This window comes from Littorina saxatilis, linkage group LG12 (genome assembly GCF_037325665.1).
Source record: "Littorina saxatilis isolate snail1 linkage group LG12, US_GU_Lsax_2.0, whole genome shotgun sequence".
Taxonomy (NCBI): Eukaryota; Metazoa; Mollusca; class Gastropoda; order Littorinimorpha; family Littorinidae; genus Littorina; species Littorina saxatilis.
In genome coordinates, this window is record NC_090256.1 from 27,650,360 (window position 1) to 27,667,712 (window position 17,353).

At 41.4% G+C, this 17,353-nt stretch overlaps 1 protein-coding gene across 2 annotated transcripts; it reads right to left on the minus strand.

Annotated features, from left to right (window-relative positions):
- Positions 1-438: 438 nt before the first annotated feature.
- Positions 439-16,244, minus strand: LOC138981650 (carbohydrate sulfotransferase 9-like). 2 transcript variants are annotated; one of them, XM_070354645.1, is made up of 4 exons: positions 15,604-16,244; positions 5,721-5,850; positions 3,904-3,941; positions 439-3,684 (listed from the first exon to the last, which is right to left on the minus strand). In XM_070354645.1, exons 2-4 carry the CDS (start codon positions 5,830-5,832, stop codon positions 2,023-2,025), a joined length of 1,812 nt encoding a protein of 603 aa, XP_070210746.1. In that variant the 5' UTR covers positions 5,833-5,850; positions 15,604-16,244; the 3' UTR covers positions 439-2,022. The 2 variants fall into 2 exon arrangements, with proteins under 2 accessions (XP_070210746.1, XP_070210747.1); XM_070354646.1 differs by having other exon boundaries at positions 439-3,300; positions 15,604-16,243.
- Positions 16,245-17,353: the final 1,109 nt, after the last annotated feature.

The following is a 17,353-nucleotide window of genomic DNA, read 5'->3' on the forward strand; positions in this document are numbered from 1 at the left end:
ATGAAATAGCAATCACATGTTCATAATTGATTGCATGGTACTTTTTTGTTATTTCCACAAAAATAGATACATATGTTTTGTTTGGATTTAAAATGAACTTGAAACATCGAGATAATCCGTTTTATGCAAAGTAGCTTCAGTTGACATGACCTTTGTCACCACGACCACAGAGTAAACGCTATCCTTGCCGAAGGGTTTCGAACAGGCAAGGGTACTAGTCTCGATGAAAAATACAGCATCGGGCTTACAGATTGAATAAACGTATTCATTTCGCTTCGTGCGAGTTGTTGTTTCATGCTGATAAGTAGCTTGTTTTCTCGCGAAGAAGTTCAACTTTGTGCTTGGAGTTTGTACAGTGAGTCACATTTTACCCGCATGACAACTTTTTAAATGATTTGTAAATATTTGTTTTTTTGTGCAAAATAAAAGAACTGTATATCTCTGTCAAGATTTTATTAGAATTCTGATGTGTCCATTGTATAGTCTTCACTAAATATTTCGCTTCTCCGCTTGGAGGAAGAAAAAAAACGAAAAAAACGATGTGCAAACACATACACATTACGAAATGTCATTGACATTTTTAAATAATAATCCAGATACATTCTTCAAAATAATATTTGATCAAAAAATGTACACTGGCGTTATGTAAACATTTATCCAACACTCACACAATTATGGTTCTAATTTGTAACTGCCTATTAAAAATACTTTCCAACGTTTTTTATAATGTACTAACGCACATCTATCCAATTAAAATAATGTGGTTCAATTTAAACATAATTATGTGACTTTTCCACCATTACAATATTCATACCAAATAAAACATGACTAACTTTCAAAACAACCTTAATTTCGAAAGTACAAACAATAAATTCTTCAATAAACTTCCAAAATTTGTATACAACCGGGCATTCAAAATAGACATGTGCAATACAATCTATTGAATCAAAACAATAATTATACATATATTTATTAGGTTTTGTTACTTTCATTTTACACAATTGAATGTTGGTCATATAAATGTTGTGCATAATTTTCCAGTGTAAACCACTTAATCTCGTTTCTTGTGTAGATTGATAGCCAACTATCCAAAACCGTTCATCCATTTCTACATTAAACTTTCTCTTCCAATATCCTCCAGACCATGGTATATCCGTTATCATATTAATAATCTCTTTCCTATATTCTCTTGCACTTGACAAATAACTTGCTGTTAAGCAGTGGTAAGGCATTACAATCATCACCATTCATTCTTACAACATTTTTCCTCATAAATAATAATACAGCAGCTTTCACCACATTATATTCAAGAATGTAATTCAGCAAAAAGTGAAACGCATTTACGCTTTTTCAAAGACTGGCAGTGTCTCATGTGTAACAAAGAGAAAAAGCCTAACGGGTTGTGGTTTGTGTGTTTGCAACTGTGTTTACTTGTGCACGTTATCAAGACAGGTTAAATGCAGCGAATTTGTACAAACACACACACACACACACACACACACACACACACACACACACACACACACACACACACACACACACACACGAACGCAAACACACACACGCAAACACGCATGGACACACACACACACACAAACATACACACACACACACGAACGCAAACACACACACGCAAACACGCATGGACACACACACACACACACACACACGCGCGCGCGCGCGCGCGCACACACACACACACACACACACACACACACACACACACACACACACACACACACACACACATACACACCATCACCTCGATCGACTCCCCGTCTGTCTTCAAACATTGACTAAGTGTTAAAAAAAATGTAAAAGGCAAAACCGAACAAAGCTATTTAAAGATGCTTCGATAATAAGGATTCAGATGATGATTTACGACGATGATGATGAAAAGATACGTCGACGACGACAATGATGATGATGATGATGATGATGATGATGATGATGATGATGATGATGATGATGATGATGATGATGATGAGTGATGATTGCAGTACAGGATCCCTTTATCACTCCCTATCTTCCAAAGATCTCTGATGGAAATGGTTCATATCCAAACAATACAAAGTCCCAGTGGAATACTTTCTGCAGAGAATCCAACAAAGGCTTCGGCAGTCCTTTGTATGCTTCTTGTTTGTATCTCGTCCTTTGTCTTTTAACATCGGCAGACGTCCTCCCCGATTTTTTGTAGAGATCCAGCACGACTTGTTTGAATCGCTTTAGCCCTAAAGGTATCCTACTCTGAAGGAAGCGTTCATCCTCCTCTGTAAGGTACCCGTTGTAGACGAACGCCCTGATCAAGCGACTCTCCAGGCCTGCATGGGTGACGCACGATTTCTGAAGCTTCTTCTTGATGACGATCTCAAAGTTGAAATCTGTCAGCATGTTCATCTCCTGCTCCACGTGGCTGGAGTTGCTGAGCTCGGGCAGGAGAAATTCCAGCCCCATCCGCCTCAGCACCTCTTCGCTGTCTGTCCGCATGGACTCGATTTTGCCGATGAAGTCGGGGTTGAAAAGGCAAGGGTTGCACCCGTAGTGGACGGGTCTGAAGTGGTCATCCAGCGCCTTGCCGGACCTCTGGTTGGCCACGTTGACGATGTACTGGAGGAACTCAGAGAAGGTCACGTTGAAGCACCGCACAGGTTTTCTGATTGGGGCAGGTAAGTTCTGCTCGCGCACGTAAGTAAACGCGGCTGGTCTAGCGGTAGATACTGGGGGTGGCGCTGCCACGTTCTGGTTATTCACGTTCTGTACCGCTGCCCTGAAAACCGCAGCCGCTGCTGGGGGTTTAACAAGAGGACGCTTTATGTCGATAATGCCCGCAGGAGCCTTCTGTCTAGACCTACTGCCTGGATTCTTTACCTTTTCGGGTCCGTACACCGACTTCTTGATGGCGGGGGAGTACGCGCTCCAGAAGTAGTTGTCAGGCAGGAGAAACTTGTCGATGAAGACGGACCACAGCCTGGCGAAGGGTTCCCGCGTGAAGAGGAACCTGTAGCTCCTCTTCACCAGGGCCCTGTCCAAAGCGTTCTTGGTGACGTCGCGGACCTTCAGCTTCTTCAACTTCAGCAGGTGAGTGTCCAGCTTTGAAATGTCCAGCGGGCTCCGGACATGTCCTGTCCGCGTATCGTTGTACAACCAGCGGTACACGCGGATCCAGAAAGTGGATGCAATCTTGTGCGTAGAGCAGTACGCCACTCGCTTGGCCTTGTAGACATACACTTGCTCCACGGCGCCGGCGATTTCGCGACTATGAAGGCGACACGTGTCTGACACCAGCTTTAGTCGTTCAATCTGGAAATGAGAGGCGTTGAGGTTAGCGTGCGGCTCGCTGACTGGAAGCTGATGACGGCTGGCGACCTGTGCTGCACTCTGCTGAAAGAAAACAGTACGGTTATTTGGATGGTGCTTTGTTTGTGCTCGAACTTTGACGCTGGTACCTCTTACTCTGGAAAGTTCGAATTCTGTTCGCTGAACTAAAGTGCCAGGGTCTTTTCTTTGGGTTTGCACTCTGTTGCCTGGCTCTCCGCCTTGCAAACGTTCGTCTCTCCGCTGCTGAATCAAAGTGCCGCCATCTTTAATTTCTCGGCTGTGCTCAGCTTTTGGCCCGTTAGAGTGACGTGTCGGGAGACCAGCTGACAACGAGTATAGGCCTATCCGGCCGACTGTGTTCAAATCCTGCAAAAAGTCTTTTACTGTGAGCCAGACGGACAGTACATAATCGCTAAACACACCTGACGATAATGACGATATTACGAGACTTAACTTATCGGGGGTTAAACTTCAAATCACTTGATGGTCAACATTTATTTTTATTTTTAAATCATACCATTTATGTTACAATAATGAAGATTTTGAAAGGGCTGATTTCTAACGTGAAATGTAATATCAACTGACCTTTTTAACTTCTGTGTTGTTATTCTTCAATGCCGCTTCTGAAACAAAATGTAATACAGCATTAATATAACCATGAATAATTAAGGTAAAACACACACACACACACACACACACACACACACACACACACACACACACACACACACACACACACACACACACACACACACACAGATACACGCGGGCACTCATGCACGAACGCACGCACATAGTGAAACAGAATGAGAATGGTGATGTTAGAGTGAGAACGGTGTTGGCAAAGTGAGAATGGTGATGTTAGAGTGAGAACGGTGTTGGCAAAGTGAGAATGGTGATGTTAGAGTGAGAACGGTGTTGGCAAAGTGAGAATGGTGATGTTAGAATGAGAAGGTGTTGGCAAAGTGAGAATGGTGATGTTAGAGTGAGAACGGTGTTGGCAAAGTGAGAATGGTGATGTTAGAGTGAGAACGGTGTTGGCAAAGTGAGAATGGTGATGTTAGAATGAGAAGGTGTTGGCAAAGTGAGAATGGTGATGTTAGAGTGAGAACGGTGTTGGCAAAGTGAGAATGGTGATGTTAGAGTGAGAACGGTGTTGGCAAAGTGAGAATGGTGATGTTAGAATGAGAAGGTGTTGGCAAAGTGAGAATGGTGATGTTAGAGTGAGAACGGTGTTGGCAAAGTGAGAATGGTGATGTTAGAATGAGAAGGTGTTGGCAAAATGAGAATGGTGATGTTAGAGTGAGAACGGTGTTGGCAAAGTGAGAATGGTGGTGTTAGAGTGAGAACGGTGTTGGCAAAGTGAGAATGGTGGTGTTAGAGTGAGAACGGTGTTGGCAAAGTGAGAATGGTGATGTTAGAGTGAGAACGGTGTTGGCAAAGTGAGAATGGTGGTGTTAGAATGAGAACGGTGTTGGCAAAGTGAGAATGGTGATGTTAGAGTGAGAAGGTGTTGGCAAAGTGAGAATGGTGGTGTTAGAGTGAGAACAGTGTTGGCAAAGTGAGAATGGTGATGTTAGAGTGAGAACGGTGTTGGCAAAGTGAGAATGGTGGTGTTAGAATGAGAACGGCGTTGGCAAAGTGAGAATGGTGATGTTAGAGTGAGAAGGTGTTGGCAAAGTGAGAATGGTGATGTTAGAGTGAGAACGGTGTTGGCAAAGTGAGAATGGTGATGTTAGAATGAGAAGGTGTTGGCAAAGTGAGAATGGTGATGTTAGAGTGAGAACGGTGTTGGCAAAGTGAGAATGGTGGTGTTAGAATGAGAACGGTGTTGGCAAAGTGAGAATGGTGATGTTAGAGTGAGAACGGTGTTGGCAAAGTGAGAATGGTGGTGTTAGAGTGAGAACGGTGTTGGCAAAGTGAGAATGGTGATGTTAGAGTGAGAACGGTGTTGGCAAAGTGAGAATGGTGGTGTTAGAGTGAGAACGGTGTTGGCAAAGTGAGAATGGTGGTGTTAGAGTGAGAAGGTGTTGGCAAAGTGAGAATGGTGATGTTAGAGTGAGAAGGTGTTGGCAAAGTGAGAATGGTGGTGTTAGAGTGAGAACGGTGTTGGCAAAGTGAGAATGGTGGTGTTAGAGTGAGAAGGTGTTGGCAAAGTGAGAATGGTGATGTTAGAGTGAGAAGGTGTTGGCAAAGTGAGAATGGTGATGTTAGAGTGAGAACGGTGTTGGCAAAGTGAGAATGGTGATGTTAGAATGAGAACGGTGTTGGCAAAGTGAGAATGGTGGTGTAAGAATGAGTGCCAGAATAAGAGTGTGGGCCAGAGTGCGAGCGTTGGTGCAACACACACACACACACGCACACACGCACGCACGCTGACAGGCAGACCGGCAGTCACTAACCCATGGAGTGTATATTAACAGCTTGTTGCAGGATGAAACATGTCTGCAGAATCACCAACACTACAGCCAGTAGCCACACTCTCAGACGTCGAACGCGAGCAACGATTGTCATGGTAACGCTCGCAAATCTCTGAAACAGACATGTATGCAACTAAAGATTACGAGTCGGGTATAGAGGGTAACATTACCTGCTATTCAGACTTGGTCGTGTGACAGAATTTTCTTCCACACTCGATTAGTTGATGTCTAACTCAGCCTGACGGCTTCGTTAGACAATCAACGTAATCTCGTGTGGAAGAAAACTCTGTCACACGACCAAGTCTGAATAGCATTTATGCCTTTCAGCTTCAACAGAGGAGAGAACAAACACGTTTTGAGTACTCACGCTTTGGCAGACTAACCTTGCCAGCCATGATTGTAAGCTCTCAAGAGATCTACTTATTTGACGGAAATGACCGAACAGCTATGAATGACGTCTCGGTATGTGTGTTACCGTCACAGTCTGTATCTTTTGAAGCATCGCATTCTTTATGACGTATTTCTGTGTCTGCATGCGCAAAATGTTTGTTCTTTTTGATATGTTTGTCTTCTCTGTAAATAAAAGGCGAGCCCGAAGATTTCCGGAAGTCTTTTTACCGAAAACTCAGTGCTAAAGCTTCGTGCGGCCAGCTTCGCCAAGTAATACTTCGCGTAGTCGACTTCGCCCAGGTACGAATATATCCGTACCCACTCATATGGCTGTATCTGACCAGGTACGAATATCCGCTCTGACTGTTAGCTTCAGTCGCTTCCTGTAACGTCCATCTAACGCCTGCATTCCAGCGTGTTGATACACAGTTACTACACAGTTATTACAATTCTGAGTGACCTGCTGCAGCACAGCTGGTCTCGGCTAAAAAAAACAACCTTGGTCAACATAGATGGGGTAGAAAGGGTTAAACAACTCTGTCCTTCTAAATTCAAACTCACAGGTGAGCGAGCCACTATCCAGGGGCAGCTAAAATCGCGTATATATGCAAACAGTACTATCGTCTGGGATGCCGTTCGCAGTTTTCTCGGTGTTGAACCGCGGGAGAAATGAAAGCCATGTGTGCATTTTGGGGGGACGATTGCGAGTTTGATTCCGTTATTGTCATACTCCGAGACTTTTTTCTGTCACTGTATGTTTACGTTACTGGTGATTGGATACGAAAAATAGGCGCAACGACTGACAACGGGTGGCAGGTGAGAATTGTTGGAATATTTTAGCTGAATAGCTTATCATGTATCTCATTTTTTTAGCTTTCATGTAAGAAAATTGCACTCTCTACTCTTTGATCTTTCAGTCATGAAAAATGGTCTGAGGAAGATACTAAGAAAGCTCTGGCAGCAAGGAAAGATAGTCGGCTTGGGTTAATTACCTGTGCAAATGAGTTCGGCTAATTTGAACATTGCCCTGTTCAATTTACCCGACTAGTCGGCAAATTTGAAATGTAGGAACATATCAAGAAACAAGTCCGTGTGTTGATAAAACACATAAGATCCTTTATTTCACTTGCATATATTTGTGTAGGTCTAATCCCAATCTTCAGATATACCCGGCCCAACGTCTTTGCTTACCGACTTCTATGCGCCATCCACAGCGTCTAGTTCTTAGGGTGTCCAAATAACCCCCCCCCCCCCCCCCTTTACCCCTACGTGGAATAAATCTGTTGGCAGCGTGTTTTGACAGCCGAGTTTTATCCACAGTTCGTTTGATTCTGTCTGTAACGTGGTTTCCTACCTGTCAGGTGATGAATAATTGTTCAGTTTAATTGTTGGGTTTTCTTTTCAGGTCAGACGTTGTTCATTGCAGACACGCGCGTCCATACACATACACACTCAAACATGAACACACACACACACACACACACACACACCCACACACACACACACACTTACACTAATACACACACACACACACACTTACACTAATACACACACACACACACACACACACACACACACACACACACACACACATACACACTAACACTAATACACACACACACAAAAACACACACACACACACACACACACGTGTATACACAAGCTGGATGCTAACAAGTATTAATACTGATGTTCCCTGCTAAAACCTTGCATGTAAACTTTTAAATGAAGCCATGTCGATGTGTCAGGCGGTCGCTATATCGTCCAGGACATGCATCATGTGATATGACTGAAGCGTTCCTGTCACATACACACGCGGAGCCGGGCGCTTTATTATTATTATTATCATTATATATTCATGCCGGGATGCTGTTGGGGTCGGTCGGGGGGGGGGGGGGGGGCGGAGGGGGTGGGGGGGGGGGGGTTGAAGGTAGCCAGGGACAGCAGATGAGCACCGCCCTCATAATAGATCGTCAAAGCGGTTTACTCTCACTATACTACCATGCCATTGCTTGCTACCACCAGAACCCACTGTGTCAGTGGTGTTCACGTTAAACGTCAACAAAAAGTCAGCAGTTTGAACGCAGAAATAGAATTTGACTGGACACTGCAATAGAAATTCACTATGAGGTGCTCGCACTGCCGTTCTTGTCTGACTACTAAATTAATAGTCACGTTACCGTCCACCTCTGTCAGTCTGTCATTTCAATTAGACTGTTAAACGATTCTTGACATTGATGTCAACGCTACCGGTGTCATTTTAGCCTGACTATTTTAACGAATTTTGATCGTGAAATTACTGATGACAATTCCTGCTGCACTGTGACGATAACGCGGTGGTCTAGTGGGTCAAAAGTGGTGGTAAAAGGGGTTGGATGTGGTGGAAGGGAGCGGGGCTGGTTTGTGAGGTTTAAAATGTAGTCTGACTATTCTGTCCATTGTGCGGATGGTGATGAAAATACCGTTTGAAGTCCCGCTGCCCTAACATTGTCCCTGCCAAAAGAATGACACAATTTTGAGTAACTAGTGAGTGAACGTTTTTGGGAATGGGGCCATGTGTGTGCGTGCTGGGAGGGGGGAGGGGAGGGGGGTTGCGGTGTATAAATGTTGCGGCAAGCAACCTGACATTTATCGGACGATCAAGGCGAAGGTTGCATATAACCTTTGACAGACACTGCCCTTTAAATGTCCGTGGCCCCTATTATGGCGGCCCCTATACTGAATCTGGTGCTTCGGGCTATTAAATACATTATAAGGCCTATAGCTGTGTATTCCGGCGAAAAGTGCATGCATGGGCTGCATGCTGGCTTCGATTGGGTATGCTGGAAACGGTAACTGAAATCGTCGTACACAAAATGATAATAAATCATACAAAAAACGCATTTGTCCAAACATTGGCGAAAAACAATTCGTCATTGATGTTTTAAATGAGGAAACAGATAATTGGTGATGAAAAACTGACATTAAAATCTTTTCCTGGTTTACATGTAGTAGTAGTAGTAGTAGTAGTAGTAGTAGTAGTAGTAGTAGTAGTAGTAGTAGTAGTAGTAGTAGTAGTAGTAGTAGTAGTAGTAGTAGTAGTAGTAGTAGTAGTAGTAGTAGTAGTAGTAGTAGTAGTAGTAGTAGTAGTAGTAGTAGTAGTAGTAGTAGTAGTAGTAGTAGTAGTAGAAGTAGTAGTAGTAGTTGGGACTGGAAGTTGTTTCCATAAGGCCAAACAAAAATATAATGCTCGTTTAGGGTAACGTGGTCGGTAGGTCGGCTTTTTATTTTTGTATTTCATTTTTTAAAAAAAAAATTTTTATATTTAGTCGATTTTAAAGGAGGTTACTTCTCTTAGTCTCGGTATGGTTCGCAAAATGTGCCAACAGGTTTTGTTTTCTTTGAGAAATGAAAAAAAAAGTTTGGGGGTCGGCGGGAAAAAATAGGGTCGGTCGGGTTACCCTGAACCAACATATATTTTTGTTTGGCCTAAGCCTCGCGGCCTTTTAAGCGTCCCATCTCATTATCAAAATTGTTGTAGGTCAGTCATATTTAATATGCTCAAAATCGTTTCCTCAATATCAATTATCATACAAATAAAGCGACTCAGTCATACGTTTTTCTTTGTCCAGCATATTCTTGAAGGTGTTAGTGTTTTGTGCACTTTTAACAACATCAGACAGTGTGTTCCATGATGGTGCAACCCTGTTAGAAAAGGAATGTTTCCGGATATTAGTTTTACTAAATTCAATTAAGTAAAGCACAGCGCAATCGCTACCGCGCCAAACAGGCTCGTCACTTTCACTGCCTTTTGCACTAGCGGCGGACTACGTTCAGTTTCATTACGTGAGTTCGACAGCTTGACTAAATGTAGTAATTTCGCCTTACGCGACTTGTTTTGTTTTTATATTTAGTCAAGTTTTGACTAAATATTTTAACATCGAGGGGGAATCGAAACGAGGGTCGTGGTGTATGTGTGTCTGTCTGTGCGTGTGTGTGTGTGTGTGTGTGTGTGTGTGTGTAGCGATTCAGACTAAACTACTGGACCGATCTTTATGAAATTTGACATGAGAGTTCCTGGGTATGAAATCCCCATACGTTTTTTTCATTTTTTTGATAAATGTCTTTGATGACGTCATATCCGGCTTTTCGTGAAAGTTGAGGCGGCACTGTCACGCCCTCATTTTTCAACCAAATTGGTTGAAATTTTGGTCAAGTACTCTTCAACGAAGCCCGGGGTTCGGTATTGCATTTCAGCTTGGTGGCTTAAAAATTAATTAATGACTTTGGTCATTAAAAATCTGAAAATTGTAAAAAAAAATAAAAATTTATAAAACGATCCAAATTTACGTTTATCTTATTCTCCATCATTTGCTGATTCCAAAAACATATACATATGTTATATTCGGATTAAAAACAAGCTCTGAAAATTAAATATATAAAAATTATTATCAAATTTTTTTTTCGAAATCAATTTAAAAACACATTCATCTTATTCCTTGTCGGTTCCTGATTTCAAACATATCTAGATATGATATGTTTGGATTAAAAACACGCTCAGAAAGTTAAAACAAAGAGAGGTACAGAAAAGCGTGCTATCCTTCTCAGCGCAACGAATACCCCGCTCTTCTTGTCAATTCCACGTGTTCTGTGAGTTCGACAGCTACTTGACTAAATATTGTATTTTCGCCTTACGCGACTTGTTGTTCTTTGTTGTTGTGGTTATTTGTTTGTCTTTTCTGTTAAAATGTATATTGCGGGTGCTTTTGTTACTGCTTTTCACCATACTTTGTTTAACTTATGGTTAACCTCTTTACGCTTGTCTGTACTGTTCTGAATTAGCAGAACAAGCACTTTTTCTGTACTTTGTGTAATAATATGCTATTTGTGGAAAAGAGAAAAAAAAAAATTCAATTAAGATTCTGTCCGTATTTTTTCTAGTTGCATCAGTGGTAGACTTCTTGACGAAAGACTCGACTTTGACATTATCAATACCCTGATTTTTTTTTTTATAAATTTGTGTCAAGTCGCCTCCGAGCCTTCTCGATTTAAGGGTCGGGAGATTGAGTGCACGCGCAGTCTGTCGACATAGGCTATGTCTTGTTTTTCTAGGCCTTTACCAGTTTTGTCGCTCTCCGGTGCATGCATTGTGGACTACATAAGAAGCAGTTCGTACGAGTATTGCTCTTTGGTATTTGTCCCCCCCAAAAAAACGCTAATGAAACTGTCACAAAGGACTGTATTTTTTCCAGCACATACTCGTGTGGCTAACGCCATCAAGTAAAGCAAGAGAGAAAGAGAGAGATAGAGAGAGAGAGAGAGAGAGAGAGAGAGAGAGAGAGAGCCAGATAGAGAAAGAGAGACACAGACACACACACCCACAGACACACACACACAGTGCACACACACACACATACACACAGACACACACACACACACGCACACACACACACACACACACACACACATACACACACACACAGTGCACACACACACACACACACATACACACACACACACACACACACACACACACATACACACACACATACACACACACAAACACACACACACACAAACACACACACACACACCCACACACACACGTACTAGGAACACTACAGACAGACAGAGGAACAGTCCACAACATGACAGTGAACCCAAATGCGTGTGTGTATGTGTATGTCTGGGTGTCTGTGTGTGTGTGCTGTTTTCTTTGTGTGAACAATGTCTTTGTCAATTTGTGTGCTGCTTTGTTAGCCCTTTTCTTCATTAACTAAATCAATAACGCCCCATCATTATACTAAAAGCATTTCACTGTTGTCATAACACTTGTGTTTAAGTTTGCCGAGTTTGCAATTCAAACGATTATCCATTCAACAGATCGTGCTTTATCGTAAAACATCTTGAACTTAAGAGTTTTTCTGCGCGATGTCAATTCTTTTGCAAAAAGAATAGACCATTCTCACTAGGGATTCGAGGTCAGATGTTTAATTGGTTGCAAAATTATTTAACTGATCGAACACAAGCACTTAGCAGTGGTGCTTAAAGGAAGTATGTCTAGCTACTTACCTGTGCAAGGCTCTATTCTAGGACCTCTCCTTGAGTTTTGACTAAATTTTTTAACATAGAGGGGGAATCGAGACGAGGGTCGTGGTGTATGTGTGTGTGTGTGTGTGTGTGTGTGTCTGTGCGTGTGTGTGTGTAGAGCGATTCAGACTAAACTACTGGACCGATCTTTATGAAATTTTACATGAGAGTTCCTGGGTATGAAATCCCCAGACATTTTTTCATTTTTTCGATAAATGTCTTTTATGACGTCATATCCGGCTTTTTGTAAAAGTTGAGGCGGCACTGTCACACCTTCATTTTTCAATCAAATTGATTGAAATTTTGGCCAAGCAATCTTCGACGAAGGCCGGACTTCGGTATTGCATTTCAGCATGGAGGCTGAAAAATTTATTTATGACTTTGGTCATTAAAAATCTGAAAATTGTAATTAAAATTATTTTTTTATAAAACGATCCAAAATTACTTTTATTTTATTCTTCATCATGTTCTGATTCCAAAAACATATAAATATGTTATATTCGGATGAAAAACAAGCTCTGAAAATTAAAAATATAAAAATTATGATTAAAATTAAATTTCCGAAATCGTTTTAAAAACAATTTCATCTTATTCCTTGTCGGTTCCTGATTCCAAAAACATATAGATATGATATGTTTGGATTAAAAACACGCTCAGAAAGTTAAAACGAAGAGAGGTACAGTAAAGCGTGCTATGCAGCACAGCGCAACCGCTACCGCGCTGAACAGGCTCGTCACTTTCACTGCCTTTTGCACAAGCGGCGGACTACGGTCATTGTGAAAAAATGCAGTGCGTTCAGTTTCATTCTGGGAGTTCCACAGCTTGACTAAATGTAGTAATTTCGCCTTACGCGACTTGTTCTTGTTTACATTAACGACATAGTTGATAACGTTGAATCCATTATTAAACTGTTTGCCGACGATACAAGTATGTATTTAAGCCTGGAAAATTCTCAGATGCGAACAGACATTTTTACCTCAGATCTTGATAAAATCGACCAGTGGGCTAGACAGTGGAAAGTTAAATTTAATCAAAGTAAAACAAAACTTCTGAATATAAGCAGGAAAAGAAATCCAGATTACATCCCTTTAAACTTCGGTGGCACAATTTTACAAGAAACTGAAAGTCATAAACATCTTGGTATTATTATTCAGAATAACGGTAAGTGGGAGTTAAATATTAAATCTGTTATAGCAAAATGCCGTACACTAGTAGCTTGCTTACGATCTTATAAATATAGACTGGGCAGAAAAGCTTTAGAAATAATGTACAAATCCTTCATATTGCCACATTTTGATTATGCTGATGTTCTCTGGGATAACTGCCCTGAGGAGTTAGCGACCGAGCTCGAAAGTATTCACTTTGATGCAATTCGAACCATTGTTGGAGCAGTCCGCGGCACAAGCCATCAAACATTGTACGATGAGTCAGGCTTTATTTCATTACTAGAGAGGCGTAAACGTCATAAATTGATATTATTTCACAAGATCGTTCACCGCAAGGTGCCAAACTACTTATTTGCGATATTGCCACCATTGATATCAACTAACAACCCATATCACCGGCGCAGACCTCCAGACAGGAAAGTTCCATCGTTTAAAACTGAATTATACAGAAACTCATTTCTCCCATCTACTACACAACTCTGGAATTCTTTACCAGACTATATAAAACTTAGTGACTCCCTAAGTGAATGTAAGCACTTTTTGTCAAAAAACGATTTAAGTCCGCCGTGTTATTTGTATTCTGGAGATCGCATGTCACAAATAATTCACTGAAAGCTCAGGTTATATAAGTGATCTTAATACCGATCTAGTGAGACGTCACGTTGCTACAGATGCATCTTGTGACTGCGGATTCCCGTCCGAATCCGTAACTCACTTCATATTCGATTGTCCAAATTATCGCGAAGCACGTCAAGAAACTATACATACCCTCCCTAATCACATAAATCACCTCCCCCACCTTTTAAACAGAGACAGACAGTATTCTTTAGATTTGAACAGGAACATTTTTTCCACCGTACACTCGTTCATTGAACGTTCAGGCCGCTTTGGGCAAACCAGAATAAATGCTCTACAAGCCGGACAACAACTTTAACTTCTGCACATCTCCTACCCATCCCTCTTCTTTTATTCATCTTCTTTCCCTCCTTCCTTCCTTTTTCTGTCTTTCTTTATAATCATTACGCAACGTTTATTACGTTATTAATAGATTTGGTTTATTGAGACAAATTGTTCAGCCGTTACCGCCTTATATGTTGTACACCACTATAAGCTTAGCTTGTTGCTGTTTCTGTGAACTTTGTATACATGTCATGATTGTAACCTTTGTTAAAATAAACTTATGTTTAAACCAAAAGAGTTTCTACAGGCTGGGACTGAAAGTTACATAGTGTACAAAGAATAAACCACGACCAGGAGAGTGTATACGGTTCTTTGAAAATAAACAAATCTGTATCTATTTTGAGTGAGTGTAACACAAAGAAAACATATCGAATTTCAAAGACAATTTCTTTGCAGTTACAATCAGCAATGTTTGTCAGTCGCTTACAGGGGCGGATCACATCATTTTTAAGGGGGGGTTTCCGAATATTTTGTTGGGACAATTCGACGACGCGAAGCGTTTAGTTGAGAGCGCGAAGCGTTCGAACCTCCTTGGAGGGTCAGGGGGCTCCACCCCCCCCCCCCCCGGAAAATGTTGATAAAAAGAAGAAAAATGGAGCAATCGGGTGCAATCTAAGCACAAAAAAACTTCCCCTAATACACATTCCAAAAAGTAATTTTAAAAAGAAAATGTTTGATCGAAAAAAGGAAATTTGCCCGATCTGGTGCAACCTGAGACAGCAAATGACCCAACTACTTTCCCAAACCGTCACTTAGTTAGAAGACAAAGGCCGGCTCCTAGGGGGGTCCGGGGGCATACCCCCTGGGAACAAAAATTGATAAAAATTAAGGAAAATGGAGCAATCTGGTGCGATCTGAGCCATCAGTTTGTCTTTGTTTTTTAATTTATTTTTTGTCCTTCCGGAAAACATAAGCGAACAAACAATAACTCTATTTCTATTGGAGAAGCCTAGCAAAACAAACATTAATGCTGTTTCCTTCGGAGACATATAACGCAACAAAAGCTAAGCGTACTTCTTTTGGAGCAATATAACTCCCGAAAAAACCACTAATCCCATTTCCTTCAGAGAAATATAATCAAACAAACATTGATCAAATTTCCTTTGGAGAAACACAACCAAACAAACACTAACCCTATTTCCTTTAGAGAAATATAAAACAACAAACAATATTTAGAAGGTTCCCAAGAACTAGAAGTACACCAAACAAAATGCAATCCGAGACGATTGATAAAACAGACTAATGCAATAAAACAACATAATGACTCCGTTCAGACTCACCAGTCATGGAAGATGATAAGCCAACGATCATATAACGTCACGCATCCAGACACGCAACAGTCACAAATGTCCCAGAGTTCAGCTGACTGAATTTGCATGCCACCATGCGAATAGGTTGTCCTCGATGTGTCCAATCATTTCTCGCTTGCTGCCGTGTGTGAAATACTGAGCGCAAGGCAAACTGAAAATGTATACACTTTAACAGGTCTATCCAGATTGTCGTCGTTGCGATAGAGCTTCTATTGGATGTGTCGGTGGTTGTGATTTAAAAACAATGTTTAACTTCTTTTCTTGTATCTTTCTTTATTTATTTTATGTTTTTCTCTTTTCTCTTATGTTTTCTTTTTTCTTCTCTTTTCTTCTCATTGGTCTTCCTCCTTTTTTTCTTACTTCTTACTTTCTCTAGCTTTTACTTCTATAATTATCTTCTCATCCTTTTTGATTTTCTTTCCTTCGTCTTTTTCTCCTTAGGTCTCAAACTTAGTTTCCTCTCTACTACTCCATCAATTCGGCCTTTCTTCGCGTCTCCTTTCCTTTTTGGTCAGATCAACTAGACAAACTCACCGACAAAGCAATTCATAATAAGACAACACACCACTAATGCTCCCCCAAGCACGAATCAGTGCAATGAACAGAACGCCCTGTTGCTATCCAGCAAAACCACCTCTTGAGTCCAGTGTGTGTGTGTGTGTGTGTGTGTGTGTATGTGTGTGAGTGCGTGCGTGTGTGTGCGTGCGTGCGAGTTTGCTCGTGTGTGTGTGTGTCTCTCTCTCTCTCTCTCGTCTCTCTCTCTCTCTCTCTCTCTCTCTCTCTCTCTCTCTCTCTCTCTCTCTCTCTGTCCTTGTGAGTGGTGCTTTTTTGAACGTGTGCACTTCTCTGTGTGTTTGTGTGCGCGACAGGGCGAGTAGCAAACAGAGCGGAGAGCACAGACCCAGGGACCAACATGCTAAACACACACAGCCATCCTCGTAACGCTCAGTGTGAAAAAAGGGACTGCAGAGACACACCAGCCTCGTGCGAATGGCAACCTTGGTTTTAGGCCGTTTAAAACCACGCCACACCAGTTTGGCTGGAACAATTACGTGTCTCGACCTGGCATTGCTAAGAGGAACATGCGCACATAATGTCAAATGATTATCAGTCCCTTTAAAACAGGAGTCAGTAAAAAGAGAGGTGAAGACCTGACATTTCACTGACCTGTGAGTCGTAACGATTCACATTATTTTCAAACCTAAAGTAAAGTGTAGAGGTAACAAACAAAAACAGTGCTGAATCGCACAAATGACGTTTTCATGTTTTAATATATGAATATTAACGTGAAATAGCTTCCCTTGACCCAACACGGATTTGTCAGTTTTACGTGGGTTATGATTTTGTTTTTAGATTTGGTTTAAGATTTGGGGGTTAGAGAGATGATGACTATCAGAGACTTGCCAATTCAATGTTCCTGCAGCAGCAATGATTTCATCCAAAATGTTGTCCAATCGTATCAAGCTGAGATAAGTCATGTGAACACACAAACAAACCTTTAAGATTAAGATTCACACAAACATAACCTTCAATAAAAACATCAACAACATGACGTGCCAATAATCAAGTACTAGATCATTAACACGGTAACCACAGGGTAACTATGTACCTTTTCGAATATTTTGATGTTTTCGGAAAAACGTAGGTTTGGCAAGCCAAACAATAAACATTGTACATTTTGATAATCATCCGGTAAAATGTGTATTGTTAGTCTTCGGAC